Source organism: Phyllobates terribilis, unplaced genomic scaffold (genome assembly GCF_046119375.1).
Source record: "Phyllobates terribilis strain yellow unplaced genomic scaffold, ASM4611937v1 Scaffold_11__3_contigs__length_659146591, whole genome shotgun sequence".
Classification (NCBI taxonomy): domain Eukaryota; kingdom Metazoa; phylum Chordata; class Amphibia; order Anura; family Dendrobatidae; genus Phyllobates; species Phyllobates terribilis.
In genome coordinates, this window is record NW_027362771.1 from 440,839,808 (window position 1) to 440,852,876 (window position 13,069).

The window sequence follows — 13,069 nt, forward strand, 5'->3', positions numbered from 1 at the left end:
GTGAGGGTTTCCTCTGAGTTCTCTGGTTTCCTCCCATACTCCAAAGACATACTGACAAGAAGTTTCGATTGTGAGCCCCAATGGGGACAGTGATGATGTCTGTAAAGCGCTGAAATTATTAGCACAATGTAAGCGAGTAAAAAAATATATACAGTACAGACCAAAAGTTTAGACACACCTTCTCATTTAAAGATATTTCTGTATTTTCATGACTTTGAAAATTGTACATTCACACTGAAGGCATCAAAACTATGAATTAACACATGTGGAACTATATACTTAACAAAAAAGTGTGAAACAACTGAAAATATGTCTTATATTCTAGGTTCTTCAAAGTAGCCACCTTTTGCTTTGATGACTGCTTTGCACACTCTTGGCATTCTCTTGATGAGCTTCAAGAGGTAGTCACCGGAAATGGTCTTCCAACAATCTTGAAGGAATTCCCAGAGAAGCTTAGCACTTGTTGGCCCTTTTGCCTTCTCTCTGCGGTCCAGCTCACCCCAAACCATCTGGATTGGGTTCAGGTCTGGTGACTGTGGAGGCCAGGTCATCTGGCGTAGCACCCCATCACTCTCCCTCTTGGTCAAATAGCCCTTACACAGCCTGGAGGTGTGTTTGGGGTCATTGTCCTGTTGAAAAATAAATGATGGTCCAATTAAACGCAAACCGGATGGAATAGCATGCCGCTGCAAGATGCTGTGGTAGCCATGCTAGTTCAGTATGCCTTCAATTTTGAATAAATCCCCAACAGTGTCACCAGCAAAGCACCCCCACACCATCACACCTCAAGGTGGGAACCAGGCATGTAGAGTCCATCTGTTCACTTTTTCTGCGTCGCACAAAGACACGGTGCCTTGGAACCAAAGATCTCAAATTTGTACTCATCAGACCAAAGCACAGATTTCCACTGGTCTAATGTCCATTCCTTGTATTCTTTAGCCCAAACAAGTCTCTTCAGCTTGTTGCCTGTCCTTAGCAGTGGTTTCCTAGCACCTATTTTACCATGAAGGTCTGCTGCACAAAGTCTCCTCTTAACAGTTGTTGTAGAGATGTGTCTGCTGCTAGAACTCTGGGTGGCATTGACCTGGTCTCTAATCTGAGCTGCTTTTAACCTGCGATTTCTGAGGCTGGTGACTTGGATAAACTTATCCTCAGAAGCAGAGGTGACTCTTGGTCTTCATTTCTTGGGGCGGTCCTCTTGTGAGCCAATTTCTTTGTAGCGCTTGATGGTTTTTGCAATTGCACTTGGGGACACTTTCAAAGTTTTCCCAATTTTTCGGACTGACTGACCTTCATTTCTTAAAGTATTGATGGCCACTCGTTTTTCTTTACTTAGCTGCTTTTTTCTTGCCATGATACAAATTCTAACAGTCTATTCAGTAGGACTATCATCTGTGTATCCACCTGACTTCTGCACAACTCAACTGATGGTCCCAACCCCATTTACAAGGCAAGAAATCCCACTTATTAAACCTGACAGGGCACACCTGTGAAGTGAAAACCATTTCCGGTGACTACCTCTTGAAGCTCATCAAGAGAATGCCAAGAGTGTGCAAAGCAGTCATCAAAGCAAAAGGTGGCTACTTTGAAGAACCTAGAATATAAGACATATTTTCAGTTGTTTCACACTTTTTTGTTAAGTATATAATTCCACATGTGTTAATTCATAGTTTTGATGCCTTCAGTGTGAATGTACAATTTTCAAAGTCATGAAAATACAGAAAAATCTTTAAATGAGGTGTGTCCAAACTTTTGGTCTGTACTGTATATACCTGAGTAGTGGGTTTAAGGATGTATAGGGACAAATATTTCCACAAATAAGAACAATGCTTAAGATGACTGGAAAAAAGAATCAACTACAGCGACTATATTTCTTTGTTGTTTCCCTTCTGTCCCTTCCCCATACCCTATTTTCCTTTAACCTTTACACCCTTTTCCCCCATTTCCAGTCTCTCCCTCCTTTCTGTTCTTTCCATTCTTAACCCCTTATTCCAAGTTTTTGTGATTTGCATTTTTTTTGTTTCCCCTATAATTGTAAAATTCCCTTAATAAAAATAATTTGAGGAAAAAGAATCAAGTATACAAATATTGCAGTGATTTATTTTATAACATAAATTCAAAAGTGATTGAAATTTGGTATTTAGTCCACTTGTTGCATAGTTAAAGGAATTTCTCATCCTGTATTTGAGATATTCTAAGGTTTCCTAATATAGAAATAGTGTTGAGCTTGTTGATGCCTAAGGTAAATGGCGGGTCTGTATCTTTCCATTGTCTGGAAAAATTTGAGTGAATAATCTGGATTAAATAAAACTAATTTGGATGTGAAATTTACCTTAATTTTACGAGCCATTTCCATATATTGTTTTTTTTCCCCTAAAGTGGTTGAATTTCTAGGTATGTGAACCAGATATGGGTTGGAGTTCATGTGTCCTGATTGCATCGCCAACTATTGGGAGAGTATATTTTATCTATTTTGTAACGGACTTCAGATATTTTCCACCTTCTCTAAATAATCTTACAACTGAGTTCCTTGCATTTCGTTGTTGTGAAGTGTGAATGTCTTTTTTTAACACTGCATTGGATTCGTCCGGAGTAAGATGTTTAATTTTTGTTCCCATTATTATATATATTGGAGGTATTTCTCTGTTATCAAAAACAATCTTCTACCATTTGGATATTAGCCTTTTTTCCTGTTTCTTTCTAAAATGAAATCTAGAAAGGTATTATTTGCAATGACTCCTGAGAGTTCGGGTAAAAATGTAATAATTGGATCCATAAGAATTTTAAAATCTTGGTTTTTCAATGCTGGACAGTAAGTGTATCTTTAATTTTATCCATAGAGAGGACCTCATTATTATCTATAAGGTGTTTAACACTGGGTCAGGCGCAATATACACGTTTTTGTTTCCCCCTCCTCTCCAAGGCGGCAGCGGATCCCACCCCTCCCTGAACCTTCCTATCTTTAGGTGCTACTTGAAACCCCCCACTCAGTTTTACTGCTGTCCTTGGGGGGAGCCGGTGTAACCTCCGTGGCCTCTCAGGCTCATTGCACCTGAAGGTTCTCACTTTTAAAGGTTTGTACTTTGGTTTTTGTTTTCACAATAGTTTATTTTGCTCGTTTTATGAATGAATAATGCAAAGTTTGTGAATATTTCGTAGAATTAAATAGGGTTTTCTTACAAATATGAGGGTTGTCTTAGAAATGGCCTCTCAGGCACATAGCGCCCGAACACGTAATAATAATCTCTGATATGATATGATCTGCCAACCTTGCTTTTCTCTCTGCCAATCTGTTTCTTCAGCTGAGCTTTTAACATCTGAATCTGAGTGAAATTGACTCCAGCAGCATCCATGTGCCTTACAATTAAGATTTTTACCTCATTTTAATGTTTAGTAATAATTGTGTCCTGTAAACTGGAGGCTATTTGCGAACTTTGGGTACTTTTTGTTTTATTTCTCTTATGGTTATTAAATGTTTTTTTTTGCATCTGATTTCGTATCCTCTCCTTTAATACATTCCTATGAAGGTCACTGATTACTTTTAGGGCCCTGAAATTGAGATGACTAGATATTACAGGCGATTCTCTGACCTGGGCCTGTCAGGCGCGCTGCTTCCAAACAATGGAGATGCGTCTGACGCAGGGTTAATGGGTAGTTTGGATATTTAGTCTACGCTATGGCTAGAAGTTTAGGTTTTTTTTTTATTGTCCAGATAACAATTAGTGTTTATGAAGAGAGTGCGCTCTAAATACGTATGAATTCAGGGGCGTAGCAGTGTGCCCCCTTATATTAAGGTGCGTGTGACAGCACAGCTTCGTGGTGAAGAGCCTGTATTACAGCACAGCCCTGCCTGACACTGAGACATTAGAGTGTGAGCTCTGCAGAAAACAAATGAGCTGTGCCTCTCCCCTATCAATGTACTTTGTACACCTCCTGCCATAGTCAGGCTCCCTACAAACTGAATCAAGGTAGAGTAGCACAAAGCTCTTTGTAATCCCCCTCATCACAGGCCTAGTGCACACTCCGGAGCCACATATCTTTTATGGTGCGTCTATGTGACGCACTACACACGGCTACTCAGCACTGACTGACTGAGGCCTCATAGGCACACTACACGGCGCCACATCGATAACCAGGAACGCATACACGAGACGCTACACACGGCTACTCAGCGCTGACTGAGGCCTCACAAGCGCAGCACAAAATTCTAAGCTACAGACTCCGCCCCTTCCGGTCATAAGACCAAATCGTTCAACCCTTTAACTGTTTAAATGAGTAGTAGCCAATCAGAGAGCAGCTGGCTGAAGAGTGTCATTCGTTCTAACCAATCAGCATGTGTCAAAGAAAACTTCAGTCAGGAGTGTTCTTCCTGTTCACGCTACGGAGAGATTTGACCAATCAGGATCGAGTATGACGTGCCCCCGTCCAATCAGCGCGTACGTTAGGCTAACGCGCGGCCAGTTTGATCGCTGTGAATCTGATTGAGATAGAGAAAGATGGCGGAGTCTGGGGAGGCGGCGCGCTGACCCGGCCGAGGCGGTCAGGAATGGCGACGTCGTATAATGTGGTGTTACTGGTGGACGCAGCGGACTTGGGCCTGAAGGAGCGGGTGACGTTGCTGTCGCTGCGGCTGCTGAACTTCCTGACGTGCCGGGCGGGCCTCGGCCAGGTCCGCTGGAGTTACCGCTTCCTGAACTCGCTGGGGGGGCGCTGCAGGCCGCCGCGGCGCTCCGACCTCCGAGAGCTGGACTCCCGCAGCTGGGCCGAGTTTGAGGAGGAGCTGGAGGCGTGCTGGCAGCGGGCACAGCACAGTCGCGGCCCCGGGGCGCCCCCCGCCGCCCTCACACACACCGCGCTCATGGAGACCTTGTCAGACTTCCAGTGGGACCGGCCGGACATCACGTCTCCAGCCAAGCCCGCGGTGCTGAGGGGCCGCCGGGGAGGACGGCTGCGGGCCGCGGACGAGACCCCGGACTCCCCCTCGGAGATGACGGCCGGGCCGGGCTGCAGGAACGCGGTGCTCGTCCTGTCCCCCTGCCCCCACTCCCGGGAGCAGCTCGCACACTTCTCCGGGGGCGACACCGGCCGTCAGCACGTGATGGACAAGCTGCTGTCCCGGGGGCTGCACCATATCCTCACCCGCAAGAGGGTCACCCTGTGCTGGCTGGACACGGCCGACTGGGCGCAGGTGAGAGCGGGACAGGCACATACTGGGGGTTGTAGGGCCATGGCAGCCGGGGGACTGCCTGTGTATGGGGCATTTTACTTCTGGTTCTCATGAGCCTGAAATAATCCAAATAATAAAAGCCGCAGGTTATCGCTGTAACCGTGTAATCCATGATGGAGGCAGCGCTGACTGCAGATCTGCCTCCTGCAGGAGCAGTGATGGGGCTGAGGGGTGACCTGCACACTGGATGTTACACAGCCGGAGCCGCCAATCAGATTGCTAGACATTTCTGTGGAAAAAGTCTGGAAATCTTGTATGTTTGGAAATTTCTGGTGTTTGTACACATAGGAGTCCAGTGGGCGGTGCTACTCACTTTCAGGCTGTGTGCCCACTATGCGTTTTTTTTAAGCGTTTCCACAGCGGCAATTCTGCTGCAGAAACGCTTGGTAGAAGGTCTGCGATGCAGTGCTCATGCTGCGGAAACTTCCCCTGCGGATTATCATTGCGGAAAAATCCGCAGCACTACCTTTAATCTTGCGGAATCGCGGCGTTTTTGCCACCATTGACTTGCATTGAATCGCTTAATATCTGCATGACTACACTTGCACATGCGGATATTAAGCGATTCAATGTGCGGATGGTACCCGGGTCTGGAGAAGAGGAGACTCTCCTCCACACCCGGGTACCATAGTACCTGTAAAAAAAAAAAAATATTAAAATTTAAAAAAAAAACATACTTACCTTCTGATGGCCCCCGGTCTCCTGTATGGTGCATCCAGGCTCCCCAGTGGCTCACGATGGTGTAAAAGACCGCTGACCTGTCACATGACTAAATGACGTCATGGAAGGTCCTTCTACACCACCGCGAGCCACCAAGGAGACCAGATGCATCGGAAGGTGAGTAATTTTTTTTATTTTTTACCATTTTATTATTATTTTTAACTATTAACTTGGTCACACTATATAAATCCATGCCGTTTGCATGGATTTATATAGTGTGACCAAGTTGTCAAGCACTTTCCAAGTGATGCTAAAATCGCTTGGAAAAGCGCTTGATAACCCGCATGCGGAAATGCAAGTGAAGAACGCTTCACTTCCACATGTCCCTGGCAGGAAAAATGCATGTACAATCCGCATGCTTTTTTTTTTCTGCCAGGGAGATGCAGAAATGCTCAGGAAAAATCCGGAGCATTTCTGCATCGTGGACACATAGCCTCTCTCCTGTGTGACTGTATGCAAAGATAGCTGTCAATCACTAGTAGCTCCGCCCACTGGACTCTTACACACAACAGGGATTTCAATGAGTAAAATATAAGCTGTACTGAATCTTGTCCCACAACCCATATAGAATTCTGCTCCCATTCTACTCTGTTCATCCAGTGTGATCTGTGGACAGCGGTACAATGTGACAGGTCCCCTGTACTGTACTGAGAGCCACACAGCAGCCCGTACATTTAGTGGCTGACTACTGCACGCCTTCTCACATTTGCTGTTGGAGAGGATTTCAGCTGATCTGTTGGTGTATCAGGTGTCGGGCCACCAATGATCTCCTTTTGGTGATCTATCCAATGATTGGGTCATCAATAGCTCAGTCACAGACAATCCCTTTAAAGAGTTATTCTCATCTGGTTGAACAAGGGCTTGATTGACATAGCAGACCAGCAACATGGTTGTTGCTAGCCCAAAGCTGTGCACTCTCTAAAGCTGAGCGAGCTCAGGCAGCTTTGGCCTCTGCTGCATTGGAAGCGCACAGTGATCCTGAAACTGGCCGCAATCCAGAGCTGAAGGTGCGCTACAATGAAGCTTCAGGGCGGTGCTTACAAGCTCCACAGTAGAAAGCCTGCAAGCGCTGCACTTTTCTTAGGAAATCGTCCTCCACTGATAGCCTTCACAGGTGGCCAATAATTTAGGGGATGTAGCAGTAAATTTGGAAAATAAAAAATATTTCTCTTCTTTATAACAGAGGGTTTATAATGGGAAACTGTCACCAGGTTTTTGCTACCTAATCTTAGAGTAGCATACTGTAGAAGCAGGGACCCTGATTCCAGCAATGTATCACTTATTGGACTGCTTGATGTAGTTTTGATAAATTTACGGTTTTATCGGCTGATTGTAACTAGAGGAGTAGTAAACCTACTGCCAGTATGCTGTGCTCCATATTCACAAGCGCCTTATAATCCCATCACTGATTGGTCTCTGCCCCTACATTATGCTGCTCTCGGATGGGATTGCCAAATAATTGTAGCACATTCCCTTTAATAAGTAAATTGCAAAGTTTTACAAGCACATTGCAGTTTTTTGTATTTAACTTAAGACAGCCCATTTTAAGGCCTATTTAGTTTCTTTATTATTAACCCATCAAATTTCCAATTATTGTAATGTGTAACTTCTCGGGAGTCACCACTCATCCATTAGGTGACTGGATCGTTTATTAGATCATTGGTGGCAGCGCATCCCCTGGTGCTGTCAATATCATGTACTGTGCAGGGACAGAAGCATCATATTGGCAATCATTCGATTCCCATCAGTTTTCCAGTATGTCCCCATGACCGCACCATAGGAGGAGTAATCCCATATCCTGTGTAGGGACAGGAAGCACAAGAGGTTAAAAGCCCTCCCACCCCCAACCTCTTGAGTGTTTTCCTGTCCCTACACAGGACAGGGAGTACAGGAGGAGCGCTTGTGCAGGAGCACTGGTGCGATTTGGATATACCTCGGGGAGGCCGCGGCTCTCTCCTTCCCACCGCCAAGCGGGTCCTGGGCCGACACTCCCTGTCGGGAGTCCCTCAGCCCTCTGGTGTGCTGGAGCCTCCGGGTGCTGCTTCCTCATCGCCTGGGCCGGCTTCGCCTGGCTCCAGGAATGCCCGGCGTCGAAACCGGAAGTTCGGGATGACGACTTCCGGTGGCGGTCGCACGGGAAATTCAAACTGCGGTTCAACCAGACACCTAGGGAGCAGGGAAAAGAATGACAGGATGACCAGGTAAGGTATAAGAAGGGGGGCTGGGGAGCATCAAAGGCAGGCTTACAGCTTGGGCACCCCTGACAGCAAAATGGCAGAAATGTCTCACCCTGATACCCTCCCTGGATCGTCCCACAGTCATGTAAGTGTACTATTACCTTTTTTTATATGGTGAATGGAGCTTACTCTTACCAGGCCCTCCATATTTATTATAGGATATATCTGAGCAGTTACCACCTCCTTCTGAACAGGGAAAAAAGCCACAGTAAAATCCAAGAGGTGCCTGGATTGTAACATCAGACTTCCCGACTCATATACAAAGCATCTATGTGCTGAATGTAGAGCCTCCATGCTAAAGGAGGAGCACGGGGCTTTTTTTAAACGAGATGCGTAGTATAATCAAAGAAGAGGTTCAGGCTTCTATTACGTATCTGCAGCCTCCAGGTTCAGGATGTCCAGGGACCCTAAAGACCCAGAGAAGATATAGCACCATCTTCTGAGGGTGAAATCGACCCATCTGGCGACTTTGACAGTGAGACCATTAGTCCACCTCAGGGCAGAGAACAGAAAAGATACATGTTCCTCTCAGATGGTATGGATATTATACTACGAGCAGTCTGAAACACGATGCAGGTAGAGGAAACGGAGAAGAGCAGTAACATTCAGGATGAGATGTTTGGTGGTCTTAGAACCCAGAGATCCATCGTTTTTCCTGTTAATGCCCATGTGAAGGACATGATATTACAGGAATGGAAGGATGCGGAGAAGAGACTCTCTATACCACGAGACTTCCGCGCCCGACTATCTTTTGACCCAGAGGACACCAATGTGTGGGACACTATTCCTAAAATTGACATCCCAGTGGCTAATGTGGTCAAGAAAACTTATATCCCCTTTGAAGACTCGTCAGGACTTAAAGATCCTATGGATAGTAAGGCAGATGGACTTTTGAAAAAATCCTGGGAAGCTTCAGTGGCAATTATTAAATCTAATGTCGCTGCTACATCTATTGCCAGATCCATGAGTCTGGCTAGAAGAGCTAGAGAGTCACCTACGAGATGGCACCCCGAGAGAATCTCTCCTTCAATCATTGCCCCTATTGAAAATGGCAACAAATTTTATGGCCGACGCTTCAGCGGAATCGGTCAGATTTTCGGCCAGAAATAATGCGCTTTCAACTCAGCCCGTAGAGCTGTTTGGTTAAAAACATGGTCTGGAGATACAGCTTCTAAGAACAAACTGTGCTCCATTCCATTTTCTGGGCTCAGAGTATTTGGACCTGTACTAGATGACATTCTAGAAAAAGCGTCCGATAAAAAGAAGGGCTTCCCTGAGGAGAAAAAGGAGCAGTCCATTCGTAAACCGTTCCCCTCCCGTAAATATATCATGCAGAAAAAAGGGGGGTCTACAAGCTGGAGTTTTAATAAGGGGAACAAAGATAAAAAAATACCAGCCCAGTACTAGTTCCCGTCCAAAACGACAATGACTGTCAGAGTAGGAGGGCAATTAAAGTTTTTCAGAAACAGTTGGCATTGGGTAACTCAAAATCCCTGCATACTAACAGCTATAGCGCAGGGTTACAGGATAGAATTTTCTCAAAATCCCCCTCAAAAATTCCGCCTGACGAGAGGTTCCCCTACCTCTTTCCTGTCTGCGGGCAGACATAGAGAAGCTGCTACATCAGAGGGTTATTGTACCAGTTCCAGAACATGAACAACATCGGGGACATTACTCCTCTCTGTTTTAAATAAACTGTCAGGGGAGTTCCGTACAATTATCAACCAGATTCTACGCTACCAGTTCCGATGTCTTCCCTTTGGCCTGTCATCTGCTCCCAGAATCTTTACAAAGATCATGGCAGAGGTGGTGGCCTATATCCGACTCAGGGATATTACCATCATTCCGTACTTGGACGACTTCCTGTTGGTGGCTGGATCTCCTCTAGGTATGACGCAACATCTGGAATTTGTCCTACGGACATTAACCAGCCTGGGTTTGATTGTGAACAAAGAAAAATCCAATCTTGTCCCAAGTACATCACACTTCTTCCTGGGAGTCCATCTCGATTCCCGAATACAAATGTCTTGTCTCCCGGAAGACAAGATGTTCTCAATTCCACCAAGGATTTGTTCTTTTGCAAGAGAGAAGTAACCTTCAATCTGGAAGGCTGAGTATTTTTGGAATCGTGACGTCATGCATCACCTGCGTCAGATGGAGCCAGTTCCATTCCAGACCTCTACAGAAATGCATCCTAGAAGTGACAGACGGACATCAGAATTACAGAGACAGGAAGATGTCTTTGTCCAGAGAGGCCCAGGACTCTATACACTGGTGGCTCGACTGGAAGAATCTACAGAAAGGAGTGCAGTGGATTCTGGAACCTTGTCTTTTAGTGACCACGGACGCAAGTCTCTCAGGATGGGGAGCTCGAGTGGGAGATTCTTATCTCCAAGGAACATGGTCCACAGAGATTCAGACTCGATCATCGAATTTTCGAGAACTACAAACAATCTGGGAAGCCCTACAGAGAAGCCGGGCGATCTTAAGAGACAGACATGTAAAAATCCTGACGGACAACATCACGGCAGTCTCTTTCATCAGACATCAGTGCGGCCCAAGACACCCACTTCTCCAGTCCCTGGCCAACAGGATATTCTTAGGGATAGAGAAGATAGTGCGCTCCATTTCAGCAGTTCACCTTCGGGGATCCGACAATCAGGAGACAGATTACCCCAGCAGGCGTCAGATGAAGGCTTCAGAATGGGAACTGAACGAAGAGGTGTTCCAGCAACTAACTCGCAGATGGGGTCAGCCGCACCTAGACTTTTTTGCATCCAGAACGAATGCAAAGACGACATCTTTCTTCTCTCTCGACCCAGGAGATCATCCTCTGGCAGTGGATGCTCTCTCACAATATTGGGGTGAAGGCCTAACATGTGCCTTCCCACCTGGTCCTCTAATTCCGAGAATGCTGCGGAAAATTCAGGAAGATCGGGCAACAGTCATAGCAATTGTCCCGTTCTGGCCAAGGAGGAGTTGGTTCTCCCTTCTACGTCATCTAGCGTTGGAAGACCCAATCATTTTACCATTTCAGGAAGATCTTCTGACGCAAGGGTCACTGTTGCATCGGAATCTTCAACAACTCCAGCTCTCAGCCTGGCTTCTGAAGGGGAGATCCTGAAGAACAAGGGCTTATCCGCCAGAGTGATGCAGGCTAGTAGAAAACCTGTAACCCAGGCCATATATAAAAGTCTGGAGGACTTTGTCAGTTCCACAGGACGGTAGACACCTCTCAGCAAGACATCCCTGCGATCCTTGATTTCTTGCAGGCGGGATTTGACGCTGGTCTTAGACCAAATACCTTGAAGTTGCAGGTTGCAGCACTGGGTGCTTTCTTCGACACATCATTGTCCTCGCATCCCTGGATAATTAGGTTTGTCAAGGCAATCCAGAGACTTAGGCCTACCCAGAGAATTTCTTCTCCTCCGTGGGATCTGAATCTTGTCCTGAGAGTCCTTTGCGAACCTGCCTTCGGCCCAGTTAATGAATTGGGAATAAAGAACTTGACTTTTAAAACGGTCTTCTTGGTGGCAATCACCACGGCTAAACGGTTGGGTGAAATCCAGGCTCTATCTGTTGTCGAGCCTTGTATGCTGATTCGGGATGATTGCATCATTCTCAAACTGGATTCAAGTTTCTCCCCGAAGGTGGTGTCATCGATTACCTTAAACCAAGAAGTGGTTCTTTCATCATTCTGCGAAAACCCTAGGAATCAGAGGGAGGAAGAGTTCCACCATCTCGATGTCTGCAGAGCAGTGTTGGCCTATTTGGAGGCCACTCTTAACTGGAGATTAGACTAATCTTTTTATACAGTTTGGGGGGAAAAATAAAGGCAGGAAGGCTTCAAAACCATCCTTAGGTAATTGGGTCACATCCATGATTAATCTAGCATATCTTTCAGAAGGACAGCCTCCCCCTGAAATTATCAAAGCCCATTCCACCAGAGCAATTTCCACCTCATGGGCAACTAGAGCAGGGGGTACCATTGAACAGATATGTACCGCAGCCACATGGTCAGGACATACTACTTTCTGCAAACACTACAAACTAGATGTTCTCTCACAGCACAGATCTGCGTTTGGTAGGAAGGTACTTCAGGCAGTTATCCCACCCTAAGCTATGAGTTCTTGGGTATACTCCTATGGTGCTGTCATGGGGACGTACTGGAAAACCGGAATTAGTCTTACCGGTAATGATGTTTCCAGGAGTCAACATGACAGCACCCTTATTTCCCTCCCTATATTGCTACTGTATGTGACTCTAACATATGTCTAAGCAGTCTAAAATAAAATTGTTGTACCCAGCCAATGTGGTTCTTGGAAAATCACTGAGGAGGTTGGGGGTGGGAGGGCTTTTAACCTCTTGTGCTTCCTGTCCCTACACAGGGTATGACATTACTCCTCCTATGGTGCTGTCATGTGGACTCCTGGAAACCTCATTACCGGTAAGACTAATTCTGGTTTTCTGCAGCCTGCGTAAACATGCCAGTAAATGAGGGCTGAATGCCTTAGTCTTTTGGCAGCTGTTTAACTGCCTAATGTCAGACTAGCCATTACCCTTATCTAAAACTCCATCCACGTGTTACAGCAGCGACTGTTAGGCCTTATTCATATGACCATACAGCAGCTGCAATTCCTGACCTGATCGTGAGTCTTCTGACCTGGAGTAACCTGCTGTGTTATACTGCCAGCATCTGCCTTTATCACTGCTTTTTACCACTTAAAATCCACAGTCTATCTCTGATATTGGCTTTTAATGTACACAGTCCCGGCGCCTTTAGACCATCCTGGCAGACTTTGGCCTCACATGCCGACGTTTAGCCATGGCAATCAGGGTGGCTGCTAAAGGCCCCAATTGTTGCCATGTTGGTAGTCCTGTGACC

The 13,069-nt window shown here is 46.0% G+C and overlaps 1 protein-coding gene across 1 annotated transcript in view; it reads left to right on the forward strand.

Annotated features, from left to right (window-relative positions):
- Nucleotides 1–4,442: 4,442 nt before the first annotated feature.
- TICRR (TOPBP1 interacting checkpoint and replication regulator) overlaps nucleotides 4,443–13,069 on the forward strand; it is a 72,552-nt gene continuing 63,925 nt past the window's right edge. The window contains exon 1 of the mRNA XM_073653261.1: nucleotides 4,443–5,188. Within this exon, the coding sequence (XP_073509362.1) occupies nucleotides 4,547–5,188 (642 nt within the window). The 5' untranslated portion in view covers nucleotides 4,443–4,546. The remainder of the gene's footprint in view (nucleotides 5,189–13,069) is intronic.